The sequence below is a fragment of the Arvicanthis niloticus genome, chromosome 18 (genome assembly GCF_011762505.2).
Source record: "Arvicanthis niloticus isolate mArvNil1 chromosome 18, mArvNil1.pat.X, whole genome shotgun sequence".
In the NCBI taxonomy this organism is placed as follows: Eukaryota; Metazoa; Chordata; class Mammalia; order Rodentia; family Muridae; genus Arvicanthis; species Arvicanthis niloticus.
Genome location: NC_047675.1, coordinates 8,461,410 through 8,484,368, shown reverse-complemented (window position 1 = coordinate 8,484,368; position 22,959 = coordinate 8,461,410). Strand labels below are relative to the sequence as shown.

At 43.4% G+C, this 22,959-nt stretch overlaps 1 protein-coding gene and 1 pseudogene across 1 annotated transcript in view; both read right to left on the bottom strand.

The window, feature by feature from the left end:
• Positions 1-16,769, bottom strand: part of Frem3 (FRAS1 related extracellular matrix 3) — a 64,076-nt gene extending 47,307 nt beyond the window's left edge. Inside the window, 15 exon segments of the mRNA XM_076916082.1 lie at positions 10,536-10,628; positions 12,641-13,014; positions 13,016-13,352; positions 13,354-13,387; positions 13,389-14,248; positions 14,251-14,308; positions 14,311-14,713; positions 14,715-15,097; positions 15,100-15,479; positions 15,482-15,618; positions 15,620-15,827; positions 15,830-15,897; positions 15,899-16,243; positions 16,245-16,511; positions 16,513-16,769. Coding sequence (XP_076772197.1) covers positions 10,536-10,628; positions 12,641-13,014; positions 13,016-13,352; positions 13,354-13,387; positions 13,389-14,248; positions 14,251-14,308; positions 14,311-14,713; positions 14,715-15,097; positions 15,100-15,479; positions 15,482-15,618; positions 15,620-15,827; positions 15,830-15,897; positions 15,899-16,243; positions 16,245-16,511; positions 16,513-16,769 — 4,204 coding nt within the window.
• On the bottom strand, positions 2,491-3,023 carry LOC117723142 (large ribosomal subunit protein uL23 pseudogene; annotated as a pseudogene).
• Positions 16,770-22,959: the final 6,190 nt, after the last annotated feature.

The following is a 22,959-nucleotide window of genomic DNA, read 5'->3' as shown; positions in this document are numbered from 1 at the left end:
TTTAAAAAAAAATGTCAGCCCCCTGGTTGTGGGAAATTTTTTTTTCTTGATACTAAAACTTGTTCTGAGAATTGTATATTGCAGAATACACAGCCTTGGTGTATCTACTCATCAAGCATACTGAGCAGACCTGCCCAAACCTCTGATGTCCTGGAATTCCATCTGGATTCAGTGAAGACACAGCATTAGAGGCTTATCAACTTACTCTTACCCCCAACCCCTCTTCTAAAATCTCAATGCCCTTAATCAGCATGAAGAAGTCAAAGAAGAGTCAGCGCCCCTATTCCCTGAGCTTGGGGACTAATGTGGTTAATAATGGTCTGTCTTTCTAGGGACAAGTAGTGGTTTTGTTGGAACAAGGGGGATTAGCTAGGACTTATTGCATAGCCATAACCTATTGGTAGAAATCTGTATAATTATTATCAAGATGAAGTTATAATTTCTTAAATGGTACAAAATTTACTTTGATTTCAAATTTAAGGTTTTCATTGGTACAAGCCTCTTATTAATATAAAAATGAGATGAATATTGATACGCTCATGGGCATTGTGCCTGTATAACACATTTAGGAATACAAGGCTTAGACCCAGTCCTTTTTTAACCTTTTTAACTGATTTAGGACGCTTAACCTATGAGTTAAGGGACTATAGCAAATTCATATTTTTGAGTTTATTGTTAGGGTGTTTCCCATATTTTATTTAGAAATAGCTGAGAGGAGTGAACAGACAACAGTCCAGGTTACCTTACATGGATAGTTGGTTTTCAAAACATCAGAAGTCCATAGAACCGATGCTACAAATATTTATATATTAATGTTCATATTGATTAGAGACCTGTCTGCTCCTGACAGCTTCCTGTCGTGGATTCTAAGAAGAAATTGAGCATCCTTGAAGTTACTCCAGTTGTGTGGTAACAGCCACTAGGCAAGAATTGCCTCTCTCCATCTACAGACAAATTACTGTCCAGAAAAGGACACACATGCAGAATATATCTGCCTAGACAGAGTAATCAGTCCTTAATAATCCTGCATCACCAAGGTCTGTCAGATGATTCTGGGCCAGAAGGCTGAAGATTTGATGCTCCAACGTTCGGTAGTATAGGGGCTTTTCAGGTGTTCAGAGGTCTCTATAAATTGGCTAAGTTTTAGAAGCTATGCTTTGTGCCTCCCACAATTATAGTTAACTCAGTCATTCTGGATTTCTGATGGGGTTGAAAACTTACAGCTATTTACCATAAGAGAAAAGATTTGAGTGGATGGTCGTCAGCTGACATTCATCCTAAAGCGAGGTTCAGAACTAAATGTTTTAGTTAGGATAAATGACAGAGGTGCTGGTTAGTCAACAAAAGGATGGATGGGGTATTAGGACTATCTTGTACCTCACTGGTACAAATTGGCATAATTATGCTCTAATTGTATTTTGAGAGAAAAGTTTCATTTTAACAGGAAGGGTGATGTGTAGGAGGAGCTAAGGTAGGAGGAGTACTGAGAGGAAGAAAAGGAGTAAGAAGAGGAGAAGGAGGAGAGGAGAAGCTAGGTGATGAAAGAGAGAAAGAGAGGGGAGACAGGGAGGCAGATATTCATGTATCTCCACCAGTCAAAGATAGTTGTTATATCTAGGTTGGTCAGTGGGTTACACCTCTGATTGAACAATACCAAACTTAAAACGCTTATGATTAACATTATTTAAAAAAATGTATAAATGTAAAAAGGAAAAGGGGGCATGGGATAGGGGTTTTCTAAGCGGGGGGGGGGGGGAATGGGGAAAGGGGATGGCATCTGAAGTGTAAATAAAATATCTAATAAAAAAAATTGTTAAAGTGTGCACAACCAGAACAACATGCTTAGGTATGCTTATTAATGTTATTGGACCAAAATGGGTGTGGTTCATTCATGCATTCTCTTTTTAAAAATGAAAATTGTTTTTTTTCCTGATAATCGGAATGACCTCTGTAAAGCATGTAGATAAGAAAATGTAAAAAAGTAAATAGCAATAAAGAATTTATGATCCACTATTGCCATTATAAACTAATTTACTATCACTGTATATACTGTAGAAAAATTTCCTCTGCTTCAACATACACACTGACACCACACACACACACACACACACACACACACTCCCTACCTCCTCACATATACAAACATACCACATACCCCATTCCCTTCCTCTTCATTCTCTAATACCACCCCCCACACAGACACACATCATACACGTACATATATACTTCCTCCACACCTATTCCCACACACATATGTACAAACCCATCCTCTCCACACATATGCAAAGAAACACCTCTCACATACACAGACACACACCACAGAGACCACACCCCGGCTCCTTGACATTGCCCCTATACTACACACATACAATCACACACACAGACACACACACACATTCACTCATATAATTTTCTTTGTGTCTTTCCACACTGTTTGCTGCTTGACCATCTTTATTTAATGACACATTATTAACCTCTTTCCACATTTTTTTTTTTTTTTGGTGAAAAAAAGTGTATATTTAGAATTAGTCATCTGGACTCAGTTTAGATGATCCCAATCTTGTTGGCAACATCCAGAGCATCATAATCGGGAGCCAAGCGAACATACGCCTTCTTCTCTCCATCAGGCCTTATCAGGGTATTGACTTTGGCCACATCAATGTCATAGAGTTTCTTCACGGCCTGTTTGATCTGGTGCTTGTTGGCCTTGACATCCACTATGAACACAAGCGTGTTGTTGTCCTCTATTTTCTTCATGGCTGACTCAGTGGTCAGTGGGAATTTGATGATGGCATAGTGGTCAAGCTTGTTTCTCCTGGGCGCACTTTTCCGAGGATATTTTGGCTGCCTCCGGAGCCGCAGTGTCTTGGGACGCCGGAAGGTGGGTGAGGTTCGGATCTTCTTCTTTTTGTGGCTGTGGACTCCTTTCAGCACTGCCTTCTTAGCTTTCAAGGCCTTTGCCTTGGCTTCGGCTTGGGGGGGGGGGGCAGGAGCTTCCTTCTTCGCTTTCGGCGCCATCTTGGCGAAAATCTTTCCACATTTATAACTGTAGATTTATTATGACATCAGGATCCATGGAATGTTTTATATATAATTGTATTACAGCCATGCTTTCCTTGATTTGACAAGGAGCCAGAAAAACACAAGAAATATTTTGTCTCACCACTTTGTTGTTCCTTAGGTACTCATGAATTTAAAATCTTTTTTTTTAAAAAAAGTATGATTTTAATTGAAATATATTGATATCACTTTCTTTCTTCCATTTTCTCATTCCAGCCTTTTTTGGCTACCCTCCCTTGAACTTCTCTCATGCCCCAAGCCAAGTAGATAGCCTCTTTTTCTTTGATTATTATTATTAACATACACACACACACACACACACACACACAGACACACACACACACACACACACACCCCTCCATGAGTATAGAGGGTATAATGACCTGGAAAAAGACAAATGAATGTACTTAATAGTATGTTTAATTGCCACGGTTCAGAATTTGAGGAATCTCTGCTCCACCAGAGGCTTTCTTGGCAATCTTGAATTAATGAAACTTATCTCAATATTAAAAAGAAGACTGAGGGCTGGGAACACAGCTCAGTGGTAGAGTGTTTGTCTAGCAAGTATAAGGCCCTGTGGTGGTTTGAACAAGAATGACCCCCTCCCCCACCCCCAGGCTCTGAGATCCGAATGCTTAGTCATCAGGGAGTGGCACTATTTGAAAGGATTAAGAAGTGTGACCTGGGGTGGAGTTCAAGGTTTCAAAAACTCATGCCACATCCAGAGTCTCTCTGTCTTCTTGCTGCCAAAGGATCTGGATGTAGAAGTGTCAGCTACTTCTCCAGTCACATCTCTCTGCACGATGCCATGCTCCCCACCAGGGACTAAACCTCTGAAACTGTAAGTAAGCTCCAGCTAAATGCTTTCTTTCATAAGAGTGGCTGGATTTAAGGAGGTCCCAAGGGAGGATGTGTGAATCTCACTTAGAAGGGGAAATTAAATAGTCATTGGAGGTGGATGGAGAGAGAGAACCGTGTGGGAGAGGGAAGAGGGTAAGGAGAGGAATGGAGATAGTGGGTGATTAGGTTGGAGCAGGGGGCAGCGGAGGTGGGTGAGGGGTGAGAGAGGTCTGAGAGTGAATAGAAATCAGTGTGGGGGTGGGGACATCTCTGGCGACTAGCTGGAGGCCTGGAACCTGGAGTCTATGGGGGTGACCCAAGCTGAGATTCCTACCAGAGTGGGGATATAGAGACTGAAGTAGTCACCTACCGTAGCCAGGCAGGACTTCCAGAAGAGGGAGGGGGAGATCAATCCACCCACAAAACCCTCAACCCCAAATTTGTCTTGCCTACAAGATGTACAGGGATAAAGGTGGATCAGAGACAGAGGAAACAGCCAACCAATGACTGCCCCAACTTGAGATCCATCCTATGTGAGAGGCCAAACCTTGACACTATTAATGATACTCTGCTTTGCTTGCAGACAGGAACCTAGTATAACTGTCTCCTGAGAGGCTTCATCCAGCAGATGGAGGCAAATGCAGAGACCCAGACAAACATCAGACAGAGCCCAGGGAATCTTGTGGAAGAGTGGGGGATAGAAATAAGCAAACCAGAGGGGTCCAGGACACCACAAGAAGACAGAGTCAACTAACCTGGGACCATGGGGGCTCACAGAGCTTGGGGCATCAACTGGGGGCATGCAGAGCTGTACCTAGGCACCTACACATTTGTAGCAAATGCCCCTGACAAGTGGAGCAGGGGTTGTCTTGGTCTCTGTTCCCTGCAGTTGGATCTCCTTTGCCTTACCTGGACTGTTTGGTTGGGCCTCAATGGGAGAGGATTAGCCTAGTCCTTCTGGGATTAGATGTGCCAGGGTGGGGTGGTACCCAAGAGGGGCTCCTTTTCTCTAGAGAGAAGGGGAGGGTGTAATGGGAGGAGGGATTTGTAAGGTTGGGGCTGGGAAGAGAAGAAGGAGGGGGGCTGTAATCAGGATGTAAAGTGAATAATAATAGTAATAATAATAATAAATAACAACAACAACAACAACAACAACAACAACAACAACAACAATAATAATAATAATAATAATAATAATAATAATAATAATAATAATTCATGGTGTCTCTTCACAGCAGCACAGCTGTAGAACTCTAAGACAGGCCTTAAGTTCAATTCTCAGAAACAAACAAAAATATGTTTTCCTCTTATCTTGGGATTAGAGAGATGGCTCAGAAGTTAAGAGCACTTGTTATACAAGGACCTGGGTTTGGTTCCAAGCACTCACACTGGGCAGCTCACAACCATCTGTACGTCCAGTTTCAGGGAGCTGATGCTCTCTTCCTGCCTCTTTGGGTACCTGCAAGCATGTGGTTCACATATATGCAGAGGCACATATATGCACAGATACACATATATGTCTTTAATTTAAAAAGGGGACTGAGAGTTTACTCTGAAGGAGCCTGACTTTGAATTCTTTAAACTGTAGAAACCATCGGAACACAGAAACTGGACTTACTGTCAAGTTTTCCATTATATAGCTGGCTTTGCAGTACACAAGTATCGTATTTATAACTGTGTGAGAGGAAGAGACCCTTACCCTTATCAGGGTCAACTGATATACAAAGGGCCACCTCGTATGTTTTGATGTCTGTTACTCCCCTGAGCTGTAGAGGAGCAAAAGGAAATGGCACAGCTGATTGTGAAGTCGAGAACTGGACGGGCAGTGCCACCCAGCACCAGCTCAGCCCTCAGTGCCAAAGCCTACATGGCACTTGGTGCTTCCTCCTCCTCCTGTGCCCACTTCTAGCAAAGACAAAAAGCTGGGCAGAGTTACAGAGGTGACAGTGAATACTGCACACAGTGCCAGTGAAACAGCCTTATCTTATATATATATAATCAAGTCAGATAATCATAGATTTTAAGGATTAAATTGTTAAATTTTTCAGCTAGAGGAAGAAAAAAAATACAAACTTTGATCTCTGCACAAATAATTGTCAAGACGGGTTTAATGCACGATTGCTGTGCCTCCAGCATCCTTCCAAGTGCCTTACATGTGTGGATTTCCATCATACTTGTGGCTGGCATGGGATGCTCTCACTGCTGTCTACATAGTCCGGAGCCTGTGAGTGTATCACTGAACAAAGGTGGCTTTGCTGCTGAGATGGGTGTTGTTCTGGATTGACCACAAAGGTAGGTCCATGTCAATGAGAGGGTGGTAGAAGGCCACTTCTGGCTGTGTAGATAGGCAACCCTCAGAGCTGAGAGGAATCAGGGATTGCATGTTTTCCTAAGGATCCCCACAAGGGAAATTCACCTTGACAAAACCTCGGCTCTGGACTGTAAGAACCTTCTCTACTTCTAATCACCAGAACCGTAGGGTAATAGAGTATATTGCTCAAGCTACTGTGTTTGTGGTGATTAGTTATATGGTAGCGGTAGCATAGCATAGTGTTATGTTCATGAACATGTATGTTCATGCTATGACAACAAGCAGTTCCCCAATGTCAGGTCATCAAAAAATATCTCACAAATTTCTAGAGTTGAGTTGGGACTTGGAAGCGTCAGATTCTATGAACTGGAAGCTTTCATAGCACCAGCCTTGTGGTTTTCATAAAATTATAGCTTTGTAGACATCTTGCCAGTATTTTCATCCTTGAGACTGCCCAGCTCACCAGAGACATACTCGTAACCCACAGTTCTGCAGGGATTGACTCCTCTGAGTGAATTCAACACTATAATTTCATATCATCATGATCATGATCTCCACCACCACCATCATCACCACCACCACCACCATCATCATCACCACCACCACCATCACCACCACCACCATCACCATCACCACCATCACCCTGGAGCCAGGCAAGCAAACAGTTAGATGTAAGAGAAACAAGGCAACTGCAGATCTTGGATCTTGGTAGCAGACTCTCCTGATGGTCCGATGCCCTTTCATGGTTAAGCATCTTTGAAGCTGTAGTTAGGTTGTTCTGCTATACCAGAAACCCAGCTGCCAGCCGCCATACCTGTGCACCACTGAAGGGGCTACATCTCCAGGAGACCCCAGCACTACGACATCATCCACACTGTCATTTTCAGCCCATGCATTTTATTTTTTTGTGGGTTTTTCTAGAGTGTCTTAGTTAGGATTTTACTGCTGTGAACAGACACCATGATCAAGGTAATTCTTATAAGGACAACATTTAATTGAGGCTGGCTTACAGGTTCAGAGGTTCAGTCCATTATCATCAAGGCAGGAACATGGCAGCATCAAGGCAGGCATGGTGCAGGAGGAGCTGAGAGTTCTACATCATCATCTGAAAGCTGCTAGCAGAATACTGGCTTCCAGGCAGCTAGGATGAGGGTCTTAAAGTCCACACCCACAGTGACACACCTACTCCAACAGGGCCACACCTTCTAATCATGCCACTCCCTGGGCCGAGCATCTACAGACCATCACATAGAGGATCATCATGAGGACCAATCCTAACAGGGAGAGCCTGTCCACCATACTCCATGAATGTGCTACGCACCTCAAAAATAGTTATAAAAAGTTTTCAAAAACTCATAGTACAAAATAGGGTGGGCTGCCTCTCTCTCTTTCTGAGTAGCCTACATCAGTCTCTTTTGGAGTGTTTGCTTTGCTTTGTTTAAGAAACTGCTCAAACTCAGTTGAATTCTTTCCTTCGAGAAGATGTGAGCCAGGCGACCTAACCCAGACCCCCACAGCCATTCTCCTTCAGTGCGACAGTGGAAAGTACATCACTAGACAGTTATCCATGCCAGACCACTCATGGGACACGAAGCAGCGCCTTCTGCGAGTGTACTGGGAAAGAAATTACTGAGAATTCAGGTTGAAATTTTTATTCAACTTTCCATTTGGAAATTTTTTAAAGATGGAAGTTTTAAAAAGCGGTTTATTATTTATTTATGTGGATGTGTGTCCGTGTGTGTGTCCACTGAGGCAAGAAAGGTGTGGGCTGCCTGAAGCTGGAGTTCCAGGCAGTCATGAGCTGCCCAATAAAAGTTCTGGGAACTGAACTCAGGTCCTCTGTAAGGCCAATATGAGCTTTTAAGCACGGGACCCTTCCACCAGCCCAAAGTGGGAATATTTTAAAGAGAAAAAAAATTATGAAGTTGGTTCCTGTGGAGACAGAGACTAAATTGTTTTTGAAACTACCAGATGAACAGTGTTTAAAGGGAACACTTTATCAGCAGTTAGAATCACCAATAGAAAGATATCTTAGCTCTATGCTTGGTGCTCAGTAGGTAGTGGAACAGTTTACTGAAAATAAAAAGGATGCATAAATGCACACTTAGCTTATGGCGACTATGGTGGTTTGAATAGCTTATGGCTTTCATAGAGTCACAGGTTTGAATGCTTGGCCCACAGGGAGTAGCATTGCACTATTAGAAGTGTGGCCTTGTTGGAGGAAGTGTGTCATCGTGGGGGTGGGTTTTGAAGTCTTGTATGCACAAGCTATGTCCAGTGACACCCTCCTTCTGCTTCCTATGGATCAAGATGTAGAACTCCCAGCTAGTCCTCTAGCATCATGTCGGCCTGGATGCTGCCATACTTCCCGCCATGATGATATTAGATTAAATCTCTGAACTGTAAGCCAGACCTGATGAAATGTTTTCCTTTGTAAGAGTAGCATTGGTCTCTTCACAGTAATGCAACTCAAACTAAGACAGCTCCAGCTGTAAACAAATACATTCCTGATGTTTTGGTGTCTGCACTTAATTGTTCTGGTAGCTTTAACTTGTAAGATGTTTCTTTGTTGGCATGGGAAGCTATTCCCTGACTTCTTTTCATGGCTGCAGCTTCCTGGATCTCTGGCACTTTAGAGTCTTAGCTTTGGAAGTGGAGTTTTGATGCTGTTTCACTGGCTTACTATGATTCCAATTTTGGACAAGTTCTTCAACCCCAGTATCTTCATCTTAGACAATGTTGTGCCATTTCTTGTCAATTCTACAGGGAGGGCTACAAGTCCTAACTTACATATGTGCTGGCTCACAAGAAACATTCAACTAGTACTGATTAAAAAAACAACAAAACAAAGCAAAGCAAAACAAAACAAAGAAAAACAAAACAACACAAAAACCTCTCTCTCAGAATTGGCACAGAATTATCTTGCTTCTGATGCTGCCTACAAACCACATTGCCAGAATCAAAGACATCTCCTTTTCAAAAATAAAAGGGGAAATACTGACTATCCAATGTCCATGTGCCATGTTCTTTTATGAATCTGTTTAAAAAGTATACATTCATCTTTTTAACAACTGTGGTTCTTGAGAACTTGGGAAAAGGAGGAAAGACTTGTTTTCACATTTAGGCGGGAAGATGGAGAGGAGAGATCAGTGAGCTCACAGCATTGTAGGCTCATCAGAGAAGGCAGTGACAACTGAGCATCAATTCTGTGCCAAGTGCTTTCTGTGTGATCTCACCCAGCTGAGTTAGATATGAGACATCTTTATGTCACTGGTAGATGAATGAGAACAGGGCCAAAAAGTCTTGCTCAAGGTTGCCTGGGCTGAGCTCACCCTCCAGCTTCTCATATAGTATGACTTTGGAGTAAATTGGTCCTTGAATGATGACCTATGATTTAGGAAGAGAGTCTTGTCACTTGCTGGGAGTGAGTAATGACCTCTACTGAGAGAGGTTAAGTGGCAAGCAGCACATGGATATAATTTCCGCTCTAATCCTGACATGCTTCAAAATGGCCTTTCTTCTGACCACAGGATTATCCTGTTCCCTGCTGTGTGAAGTAAATACTTTTTGTTAACTATTCACTTTCTGTTTTGTGATTTTGAAGACACAATGGATAGACTCAGGTGCAGCAGAAACCAGCAGCTTTTAAATAAGTTTTCTTTAATGTCAGTAAATCCATTTTCTTCTCCATTTAAGGAGATTAAAATTCCAGTAATAACACTTTGCACCCATCCAAAAAAATTTCAGAAGATTACACTGGGGGGAGGGGCACAGAGCTGTCTAACACATGCAAAACATATGCTCCACCACTGCACCCCATCAACCCCCGAGGAAATTAAATTCTAATGTTGGAAAGCCACAAAACTCACTCTGGAGCTGAGAATGCTGACCAACTGGAAAGGGGGACATTTTATGTAGTCAGTATGATAGACGCCATTACCTGGGGTTTCAGAATCTCCTAAAGTTAGGATTCAGTGGCCATTAGGATCATCATACATGTCAGAAAGTCAGTTACCACATCTTTTATCACAGTCATCAACTCCCTGATCCTTTTCTCCTCTTAAAAACTGGCTGGCCTCTCAACCCTCCCTTTTGTGTTAAATACCAGCACTTCCTTGAGAAGACTGAATAATAAAAAGTTTACTTGATGGAGACATTGGTTTGTCAAAAAGCACTGGGCACAGGAACACAGTGAAAGCAAAAGAATTCATTGGCTGGCATGGCGTGCCATATTACTGATGGTGATGGGAAGGGCAGACACTGTTGGCCATTGTGTACTGATACTCACTCACCATGGTGCGTTCTGGGGCTTTGCGAGACTTACCACTGATTTCAACAGAGAAGTAGAAGGCATCTCTTGTTGCACTGCCACTGCCCTTGCTCAGGATGTAGTAGACCCGCATCTCATCAATGTCAGCTTTAAACAAGAACAGACACCATACCAAGTCACATGTGCGCAATAGGAAAGGGGGTGCTGGTAACTTGTGCTCCATATGGTGGGGGAATGTAACACCATTTTAAATGTAGGTGGAGTGCTTTAAGTTTTTTATTTACATTTATTTATTGAATGTGTGTGTGTTATGGTACAGACATGGAGGTCCCAGGACAACTTGCAGGAGTCTGTTTTCCCTTCCCACCATGTGGGTTCTGAAAACTGAACTCAGGTTGTTAGTCTCGGCTGCAAGCACCATTACTTACTGAGCCACCTTGCTGACCAACAAATTGGTTTTTTAAAGCTAGAAAGGCAAAAATAAAAGAACATTTTAAAGTGCTGCTATTAACATGTGCTCTGGGATACACTATAAATCCAGGCAACATGCTGGCTATACATCTTTTAGAGCATCCAGCCATTCTGTGAAGAGCCAGGTCAGTATGATCCTAAGTTTTGGTGTGAGCAGAGAGCTTGCCATAAAGACTAGTACTTGTTAATTCTTTGCAAAAATTTGTCTAAATAACAATTAATGTTATATCTTGAGAACAAAGAAAATGAGAATAAAGCTACTGTTTTTACTTACTGTCTATAACCCTTGCCTTTAAACAACTTGTTCCTAAGATCTGTAGTTGTTTTTTCATATTAGTAATTATTAGTGTTTTAATGACAATTTGCTGTTAGGTAGAATTTATTTGAACAAACTAACTTTATAGAATCATATGATTTCACCAGTTTTAGAATCAATCTAAAAACCTAGCCAAGCTACGTTTTAAACACTGTGATGATTTGAATGAGACCCCCCCCCCCCCCGACACACACGTAAGCTCATATATTTGAATGCTTGGTCTTCAGTTGGTGGAACTGTTTGTGGAGGACTAGGAGGTGTGGTCTCTTTGGAAGTGTGTCTCTAGAGGTGAGCTTTGAAATTTCAGAAGAACATGCCAGGCCCAGTTGACTCTCTCTTTGCTTTGTGCTTGTGGATCAGAGGTAAGCTCTCAGCTATGGCTCTGACATCATGCCTCCCTGCTGGTTGGCACACTCCCTTACATACAAACTCACCCTCTAAGACTGTAAGCCTCAATAAACTCTTTCTTCTCTCAGTTGCCTTGGTGGTCATGGTCATCTCTTCACTGCAATAGAAAAGTAGCCAAGACAAACCCTCTCCATGAATGTTACTCTGCGATGACAGCCAGGTACATGTGTGTTGATGGTGGAACACACATGGTAGATCACTCCATGCATCTCTTTGCATCTCATGGGCAAAGATACCTAAAGAAATAGTAAAGCACATCCCAAGGACCCCTGGCGCCATAGAACCTGGAAAAGCAGGGTTTTCTTCCTAGTTCAGCTCTAGTATTAACTCAAAATTAAAAAAAAAAAAACCATGATTTTAAAACAAAGTCCTTTGTACACTGAGGCTAACTTAGTTCTATGCATTTCTAATAAATAAATTATATTTGTTTCCTGCATTCAGATAGGAATTTACACTCTAGCCCAGTCTGGCCTGGTATTTGTTACACATTGTCATCAAACTTGCAATCCCACTGCCTCAGCCTCTTGAGTGCTGGAATTGCAGGAGTGAGCTTTCAGCTTTAGAAATTACTTTCGAATAGTACATTAACATATATGATATAGTTATTTATATCTCAAATCTAGATAACACTTATTTTAAAAATCTAGACTCTACTAGCAATGACAGTTGTCATTTCTAACTTCAAAACATGTTACCAAAATAAATGTAACCTTATCTTATGATATACCAAAAGCTAAGGTGTAATTACAAGGTTCATGGGCTTTCTGTTAAGTGCCTCTTCTAATAAATAGTTGAAAAAGGACTAGACTTTTTTTAATGAGTAATTTTACATTATACTATGTTTTCTTTTCTTTCTTTTTTAAAAAACAAAATTAGAGTCAGAACCATTTTACAGAGCTCTGAGAACTCTAATCCACTGAGGGAGACAGACTACAGAGGCGCCAAGGAAGAACATCTGACTGACCTTGTGTGAACATGTGGGTGCTCGCATTTCCATGGCCAGCACTGACAGTATAGCCATGTTCTGGTCCGCTGGTCACTTTATACTTCAGGAGTCTGTGGGGAGCATCCTGATGGATTGCTTGTAAATACTTGTTGGTAATGAGGAAACCCAAGTGTCCAGTGTGAAGGAGCTTCGAGGCTGTGGCTCTCTTGTTGATGGCAATCTGCAGGAGCCTGTTGCCAAGGGGTCTTATCTGGATCCACACTATCTGAGGCACATGTGTCTCCAGGGCAGTGTCTGGGAACACATAGAAGCCTGTGTGGATGCCACCAGTCACAGTGAAGGAGAAACTGTCTTTGACTATCTCACTGCCATCGTGACAGTAGAGAATCAGGTTTTGCCAGTTCCTTCTTAGTGAAAGTGGTCAGGGGATGGCTACCATTATACAAAATCCTGCCATGGATAGGGACCTGCATGGTGGTAAAAAGAATAAAATCAGCTGGAGTATCCTCATCTTCCACTGTCAACTGAGAAGGAGTGACCACTATGCTGTCTCCTCTTTTCAGGGCTATTGTTTGGATAGTCAAGGTAGGTATCTTGTTGTCCTTGTCTATGATGAATATCCTGAAGATTCTAGACACAGAGCTGTGTTCCCCAGTCACTGTAAGCTCAAAGTGGTTCATCTTTACTTCATTCTTTGAGATATGGGCAAAGAATATCTTGTTGCTGGCCATCGTTGGTGGGCAAGGTGGTTAGAGGAAGGAGAACATTTGGGGGAGAAGCTGATGCCATCAGAGCAATGCAAGGTGAATTGATCTGCTCCTGGTTCCACTCCCTTGTGGATACTCTGTACATAATTGATGCACCCCACTTGAACATCCTTGATGGAGAAGGCACTGATGCAACTGCCAGCCTGTGACACCTCTGAAGCAGGAGCTGGTGCCAGGTTTTCCAGGTAGCCAGAGGATGGCTGTGCAGTCAGAGTGCAAAGGATTTCATCTACATCTTCAATGCTGACATGTTGTGGGGTCAAGGGGTTCTTCCCACCTTCATATATGATGAAGGGCTCTCCTACCAAGACCTTGGGGGCCACGTTGTCCATGGGCATCACTGTCACTTCCACTAGGAATCTCTCCAGTATGTTGTCCCCCATGGCCCAGCGATAAGCATCTTTGGAGAGGATGAAGCTGAAAGCATCATGAACCCTTTGGAAGCCAATTTCACCTCCTGTGTGAACATAGCTTACTGCCCCATCAAGGAGGTCCTCCTGGGTGACTCGTTCTGCAGGCAAACCATTCACCAGAATCATGACCAGTCTAGGCTTCTCTTCCACAATGAAAGATAGCATCAAATCCTTTCTGCCACAAGTAATGCCCATAGTGATCTCAGAAGCTGCATTTTCAAGCACATCTAGAGAAATAGCCAATACCGGAGTAATAGAGATTCCAGTACTTCTGTCAGCCACAGTGGGCTGCACAGAAACCTGGACAGTGATGGGTATATGGTGTACTCCTCCACTTACCTCTAGGTAGATGATGTCACTGGTAGTCTGGTCTCTGCTGGGTTGATAAGAGATGTTCCCATTGATAACATCAGCTAGCATAAATGATTCTCCTGGAAATATATATACTGACGGTGTCCATGCTGGGGACCCCAAACTAAAGTGAAGAAAAATTGACCAACATTGGTGTGTCAGGGTCTGAAACATTAAGTTCACCTCTGCCAAGAATAAAGCTTTCTCCCTCTAAGACAGCAAAGCCTCTATTGATGTCTTTTGGTGGTTGGTTGTTCAAAGGCTGTAGCAATAGTGTGAATGTACCAGGCACACTGCTGCCTGCAGTGTCTTCCACCTTGTAGGTGAATTGTACAACTCAAGGTACGATGCCCAGATTCTTCTGTGGGGGTAAATAAGCAATTTTTTGATGATTGACCTGGGCTTGGGTAAAATGAAGGATGGGTCTATTTGGCGAATCAGTGAGCACGATTTCTCCAGCCTGGACTTGGTGGTTGCTGGCAGTATCCATCGGTCGTGTCAGTAGAGTATACCACAGGTTCTGTTCATCTGAGTTCTGGTCAGTGTACTGGAGGAACTTCTTGGAAGGGAGTGAGCTGGTATCCTCTCACTGACATTTCTAGGGTAGTTTCTGGAGAAGGCTGAGGACTCAGCTTATCTGCAGGCTGGATGCTGATGGAAAAGAGGTGCTGGTTGGAGAGGTTTGGAGGGTCATGATCATCCAGCACTCGGAAAGCCAGATGGGCCAGTGTAGATGGGCTTTGTGTTCCAGGGTGGGAGAAGAAAAGTCTCCCTTCTGTTATGTCTCTCTGCAGCCACTCAGTCACCACCGTTTCATAAAATCCCCCCTTTTTCACATAGTGCCAGTCACCGTGCAGAAAGGATAAAGGGGGTTCAGCCTGCCTCAGCAGCATGTTGCCTGGGTGCTGGCTTGAGCCGTAGGAACCAGGGGCCGGATCTCCGCTTCTCTCTTCCTCTCTTCCTCTTTTCCTTCCTGGTGTTGGTCTTCCAACAGAAAGAGGATACCTGAGTTCTCGGACTCAATATCTGTGGCACATAAGACAAAGGGGGATATCTGGACCACCTGCCCTTCAGTCATGGAGAGCCCCATGTTGGTGGTGAGCACTGGCGCCTCATCACCCACAGGCACCATAGTGATAGGGAAGAGGAAGTCCACCTGGTGGTGCCCATCCTCCATCTTGAGGATGATGTTGTCACTGTAAGAGTCACTGCCATCGTGATGATACACCACTCGCCCTGCACCTAGGTCTGCTGGTGTGAAATACTTGCACCAAGCAGGTGCCCCACGCACCACCAGCTGCCCATGTTGCAAACCTCTGACTGCAGAGGTTTGGAATTATCTTTATGACTGACCTGAAAGTTTTGGGCATCGGACAAGGGCCTTGCCTGGCCTTCAAACGCCGCCAGCCCTCGTCTGTAGCTAGATACTGGAGCCAGAGTATTCATAGACTTCACCACCACCATGGGGCTCAGAGGTGTCACCGCCTTCATCCACCACCTGCAGCTCGAGCTGAAAGATGCTCCCCGTTGGGGGTCTATAGGCAATTTTCAGTTCTCGAAGCTCTTTCTGGATAAAGAAAGAGACTGGAAGACCTTAACCCCGTCGACCATGGTGTCCAGGTGGGGCCTCAGGGACATTGAGAATGTTGAAGACTAGGTCATCAGGGTCTGACTGTCTTCTGCAGCCAGCGCTTCAGGCGTCAGGGCTGTCAGTAAGGACTGTTCGACGACGTCACCATCATTAGAGACTGGGTCTCGGTGCTGTGCTTCTGGCTCCCTTCTGGATTCTGACTTGAAGCTGGAAGTACTCCTGGGCCAGCACCTCCACTGACCTGGTACTTTGAGACTCTGGTCCTAGCAGTTCCACTAGCATGGGCATATAGTCCCTGCTGGGTGAGGATGGTGTGGCAGTATGCTGGTAGCGCACCCCAGCCTGGATGAGAGTCCCACAGTCGGCCAGATGGCTCCTGGAGAGAGGGGTCCCAGCGGAGTTTACCAAGCGTCCATACTTGGGGAGTGGTCCGCCAGCGTGAGGAAGCAAGGTGAGCCTGCACCTGCTCCTGGAGGCAAAGTTTAGCACTCTCCTGTCGGTGGCTGCAGCCTAGCAGTTTAAACACTTTCAATGGCCTGTTGTGCGTCACCACCTGAAGCAGAGCGAAGGGCAGCATCAGCGTGGAATTCCCTGCGTGGTAGCGCAGCTGCAGCTGTATCCGGATTCTTGCGGCGCTGGGCGAGCCTGAATGAGTGTACTTGACCTGGTGGGCCCGGAAATCATAGGGAAATTGGCCTGGGGAGAGTGCGCCTTGGAACCGCGGGATGTCCAGCACGGTAATCTGGCACTCATCCCCTCGCTGCACTCACCAGGTTCCTCAGTGGGTCGAGCCAAACCGAACGGCCCTGTGGCTCTTGGAAACCGGGGTTTGCTATCAGGATGCCAGGGTTCTGGTGACTACCACCATCAAGCGTTCTTCAGGGAGGCTGGTAGAGCTCCCAGTGGGACACGTTTTCACTCAAGGGTACCTGCTCCCCCAGTGAGCAACAAGTCAAAAGCAGGCAGGTGAGAGCCATTAGCAGCTGCGGAGACATCCCAGAAAGGTTCAGCGAATCCCCAGCCATGGTCCGATGGAATTCTGGAATTGATATATCTAGAGGATGCCCAGTCCAATGGAAGCAGTGATGCTCTGGGGGATGCTTGGATCCCGCCAGAGCTAGGAGCTGCTGCAGGTAACAGCGAGGGAAGGGCTGTCTCTGTTTTATGTATTCCAAGTCTTTACCTGCACTGGTGTCAGTGACCACCCAGATGTGCCCCAGCGCACCGCACCGACACCCGGGGAGCATGCAGACCCTCCCCCCCTTCCCAGTGTCTATCCCAGTTACCTTGGTACGTCACCGCCTTGGGTTGCCTGCCTCCGACTGTCTTCTCTGGATACCCCTTTCCCTGGGAGCCACAAAAGGATTGTCCCTCAGGGCTGGGAAAGAGAGAGTGACTGCGCCTGAGTGAGTTCTGTGCGTGGGAGACACCGCTGGCATGGTCCATTCACCCAGGAGGAATAGTGTCTCTGGTAGAACAGAGTCAGAGTTACCGCTGAAGCTGACAGGGTTGGCGGGGCGGGGGACTGGCCGGGGCAGCTGTTTCCTGTCTGTGAGTGAAGTGAATGTCAGGTCCTGACTTGTCTTAATTTCTTAGAGACTAGAAGAATCTGGCCAGTCACTGCAAGATAATCCAATTGACTTGGTTTCTTTTTTCATGTCAGGGACTTTTTAGTGACTGAAAATAGATGCACGCTAAAACATTTGGTTAAAAAAAAATGGCTTCAACCGGATAACATAAACCCGGGATTGTCATCCATAAACTAATCTTTTGATTTTTCATCAGTGTTGCTAATGGTTTGTTTACTTTAGCAACAGCAGCCAGTGCTGCCACGCAGCCAGCACCATGCCACTGTTTTCAAACCAAGATACCTTATGAGCCTCAAAGTGTTAATCTCTCTAAACAGCCAACCTGTCAAGTGCTGTGATGTTTGTGGTCCACTAGAGCTGAATACTTCTCCACCTCACCAGCACGGAGCTGTTCATATAGCAACATTGTAAGAGATAGTACATTTTAAATAATGCATGCTTAAGCTTAATTAAGTCATGTTAACCAGCACATCCAGAAAATCTCTTTTAAACATGCGTTTTTAAAATTTAAACACACCTATAATTCTGTTATGCAAGAATGAAGCATTCTATACTGGAAAGCTGATTACTGCTTTATGTAGAGAATGAAGATCATAAGCAAACATTTAAAATGGTTCTTGTTTAGAGACAGGGTCTCAGTGTATAGCTCAGGCTGGCCTCGAACCTATGATTCTCCAGCCTCAGGCTGTGAGTGCTGGAGCTCTAGGCATGCATCGCTTTGTCTGGTATAAGAGAATTTTGTTTTTTAGTTTTAAGTATATTAAATTTTCCCAACTCAGCATTTAAGATGAGTCGTTTGCTTCCTCTAGGTGATCTTTTGCACTCACTCTTTTCCATATTAGAACAGAGAAGATGGAGAGCTGAGATGCTGCGTTATTATTAAGTCCATGGTTTTGCTCTCTGACCTTCTCTGCTTGGCATTCACCTTTCTGATCATTTTATATCTGGAAGGGTCCCCACATCTTACCAGCTCATTTCTTCTGCCTCTGACTTGCTTTTTCTTTAGGGTGCTCTAGTCTGTCTTTAGACACAGAGACTTGCTCTGGTCATCAGTAGTCTTTATGGTTGATGTGGTCACACCTTTCTACTTTCCCTCCTCTCTTCTCGTCACATGGTTCTGCCAACCATGTCATTAAATGTCACATTCATGCATATAGCTGTCAATTGAAGTCTGTCTTCCCACGTAGTCTATACCAACAGGGAGTGTGTGGCAGTCACCACAGAAGCCTAAGAGCAGAGGAAAGGAATCGATTGTGTAGTAATGACAGATCATGAAATGTAGGCCTTTGTCAAGAAGTTAGTACAGCAGGTATAACTTTTATCCTTTCCCAGAATGCACCAGTTCATTAGAAACTGCTGTCAGCTGTGCTTAGACCTCCCAGACTTGTCTTCTAGCCAAATCTTTGTATCGTTAAATCTTTGTTTCCTCAGAGTAATTTCTTGTATCAGTGTGGTATCTCTATATTTCATCACCTTGAATTTATCATTTGAACCTGAGCTGCAATTCAAATCTATCATTAAGCAGGAGAGAAACAAAACAAAATTATAATGCATGTGCTCTGATCGTATTTTATAAGTCTTACGCCATGTGATTTCTGCAAAAACCTTGCAAAGTGGTTGTGTCTTGTCTCTAATTTATATTTGATAATGAATCCCACTTCATCCAGTAGCCACAGGAGCTAAGTGGATTACTCCTTATAAAAGGATTCTTTGAATACTGCCAGGTACACACTAAGCACTCAATAAATATAAGTTATTATTGTAATTACAGATAAGAAATTGAGATTTATAGGAATTAAACAGAAAAATTTACCTTGTAAATTAATTCCACTGTCACCAAAAATGTGTCCCACAGGAAAAGATTCCTTATATACCTTTGACATTCTAATAGGGCGTTTTGTCATGTACCATTGCATAAGTAATTGGCTGTGCTCTGAAGTATGTACAATGAATGACACTCAAGAAGATACGGGGAGATATCCTGTCCAAATACACTGCATGTGTTTGGCAGAGAGACAAGCTAGAGAATGACTGAGAACAGGTAAGAAAGGTTCTGTCCATCTATTGAGGAGAGGCTACAACAGCATTTCCTAATTCTGTAGGTGATCCCAGCCAAGACTAATTCTGCTGATGTTTGTCAAAAGTATTATTCTCTACCCGTTGAGGAACTGAGAAGGCTTAGGCCCAGTATAAGGATGGATGCTTTGAATCTGACTGTTAGCCAATTGATTAAGAAAATACTTTTGTTCTGTGTACCTGGAGGGTTTAATCTAGTTGGCCGGGAACCACCAGGGGGTTCTAAGACATTGGAGGACCTGGAATAGGGAGGCTACAAATAAAAACAAACAAAACCACAACAAAATAGAACAAGTGACAGCCACTGGCCTCAGAGGTCATTTGTCACTTCTCAGAACTACGTCTTCAATGGTGTTAGCTATGTTACACAGACTGTATGGCCAGGCTGCCCTCTGCACAGATCTGAGCAGGGTTCTCTGTGCCTTGAGAGATGGGTGTCTTTGCACACTGCAGGGTGTTGTTGAGGGCAGGCTCTGTCCAGCAGCCCCCCTCTTTCTACGCTGTTCCTCCTTTCCCATGGGATGTCGGTGAAACTGGGCCAAGGCTCACTTTTCTAACCTCTTCTTTAATGTGACCCTGTCTGCAATAGTGTCTATCTCACAGTAAGGGTCATGCTGTGAATCACTTGGTGTTAGGACTTCAGTAAGTCTGTGAATTGGAGAATTTAACCCTTATGACCATTCTCTAGTTTCCCCCAAAGTCACCTGTCTTTTACCCATGCATAATTCACTCATTCCCTTCCACTACCTGCAGAAGTCTTAAGCACCACAGAGTCCATTGTAAGTACAAACACAGCATTCCAACACTGAGGTAAGACTCAAGATATGGTTCATCGTGGGACCAAATTCCTCTGCAGCTGTAAACCCAGGATGCCAGATAATGGGTTTTCTTTTCCTAAAATGTAGTGATGAAAAAATAAAATAGAACTCAGGAGCCAATGCCTTATGACAAACCATCTGTAGCTACTGACGCCATTTCTTTGGAGAACAGCGACTACTATAAATGGTGAATTAATTAATTTGTTTTAAGGACTTTTCAAATACATTTGATAAGCCTAGATAAAGATTATCAAGCAGTTTAATTTAACAAAAAACTGAGTTAATTATTTGTTTAAAATTAATGTATAATTGCACTTCAAAGCCCTTTTTAAAAGAGGCTGATGAAGCATGAAGATTGAATGCGTGAAGTTTGTACGTGGATAGCGCTCCATCAGTCGATCGATCGGCATGCGCTTGTTCTCAGCAAGGATGGGTTCTATTAGGTTTGTTGAGGGTAGTTTCCCTTCAGCAGTTGACAGGGCTCTCAGCACACAGCACATGCTTCATCTTCTCAACCTCCCTAAGCACAGGTGTGGGAACTTTGAGATCACTTTTCAAACGTGGCTTAAGAAAGAAACCCATTTTTAAGTTGAAACTAAATGGCATTGGGAATTTGGAGAGCCGGGAAGATTAACACATGTTGTAGGTCTATGTCTGGATAATTGGAAGTGCATTAAATTCAGTTTTTTATGGGGCTAGATAGGTAATGTAAGCCATGGTGGCAGAAAGAAATGAAAGAAAGGGATGTCTTAGACTTTATTAGGTGAGCATAAAGCATACGCTTTACACTTGAGGCATGATTTTTATACATGAAGGGTTGAATGTTGTTTCACAGAACACCTTTTGTCTTCTAAAAGATGTACATATCTGAGGACTATGTAGCCCACTAGGTTGTATGTCATTTTGGGTTAGGGGGAAAAGCCTTTTACACACATTTTATTTTTAATGAAAATCATAAATTATCTTTGGTACAAAGCTGTGTGTATCCCAAAGTAGTGGTGGCAAAGAAGCACTTAGTCCCTGTCACTCATGAGCTGCAGGGATGTTGTGGTGTGGGATAGGCTCTGTATGATGTAGATCTTAAACATTATATGCAGGTTGTCGGTCTAGAATAATACCCATTAAGTGCCGCATTACTCTACTGTAGGGAATTGTGGGTAAAGATGGTAGGATATTTTAGGGGAAGCAAAGAGAGAGGAAGGGAATAGATGCATATTTGGAGGGTCAGAAGCAATGGAAAGGAAGAGAAAGCTCACAGGGAGAGAGAGGATGAAGAACCCAGAACAGGGCATCCAGAGGGAGGAGTTCAGCAAGTGATACAGGAGGTCCTGGACCTGGACCTCCAGGCTGTCTGACATCTGTTGCTTCCATTTAAAAATTGCCATACATTACCTAGGGCCAAACACTTAGTAGGTGCTTATGAGTGCTTTTACTTATTTGTTTTAAAGTAAATTATTGTAAATGTATCTCCTGTGTACACTGTACATAATCATCTGCTGTTTTAGTTGTAGCTCTTAGCAGGCTCAGTTTTAGCTTCTGTATATTTTCTGGAGGAATATGGTTTTCAATGTGAGGATTTTTACCTATTTAGAAATTCTTCCTTTCCCCTACATTTTATTTATTTGGTGTATGTGTAGCTGATTGCATTTCAAATGCTAATTGTGTTCCCCCCAAAACTGTTTGCACAAGAGGGTTTGCACAATTGTGTTTCACCCCAGAAACTGTTTGCACAAGAGGGTTTACACATAGCTTTTGAGAACTTGCTCCCAGTCAGTTCTGATTGGTAAATACAGATGCCAACAACCAATAGCTGAGAAGAACAGACAGAAGCGGGATTTTATGTATATGTGGCTATGTGTGTGCGTGTGTATGTATGTGTATGTATATGTGTGTATGTGTGTGTATGTGTGTGTATGTGTGTATGTATGTGTATGTATATGTGTGTATGTATGTGTATGTATGTGTGTATATGTGTGTATGTATATGTGTGTATGTATGTGTATGTGTGTATGTGTGTATATGTGTGTGTATGTATATGTGTGTATGTGTGTATGTATGTGTATGTATATGTGTGTATGTGTGTGTATGTGTGTGTATGTGTGTATGTATGTGTATGTATATGTGTGTATGTATGTGTATGTATGTGTGTATGTGTGTATATGTGTGTGTATGTATATGTGTGTATGTGTGTATGTATGTGTATGTATATGTGTGTATGTGTGTGTTTGTGTGTATGTATGTGTATGTGTGTGTATGTATGTATGTATGTGTGTATGTGTGTATATGTGTATGTATGTATATGTGTGTATGTGTGTATGTATATATGTATGTGTGTATATGTGTGTATGTGTATATGTATGTGAATGTATATGTGTATATGTATATGTGTATATGTATGTGTATGTATATATGTCTCTGTGTGTGTATACATATAAGCACAAGCACTGGAGTGCTATAGTGCTCTTGTAGCTGTCAGAAGACAACTTGCTGCAGTTACTTCTTTCCTTCCTCCATTCCGGGAGGTGGTGCAGGGTAGGAGGATTGAACTGAGGTCTTCAGGCTTGGAGGCATGTGCCCTTACCCACTGGTCTTCATTATGCTATTTAGAATAATCAAGATGGCTTTTGTGTCAGCTGCAAATTGTGAATTTCAGTAATCTGAAACAGCTGCAGTGGGAGTGGGTGAGCCTCCCAGCTGTCGTCATTGCTGGTTATGCCACCAAAGCAGCTGAT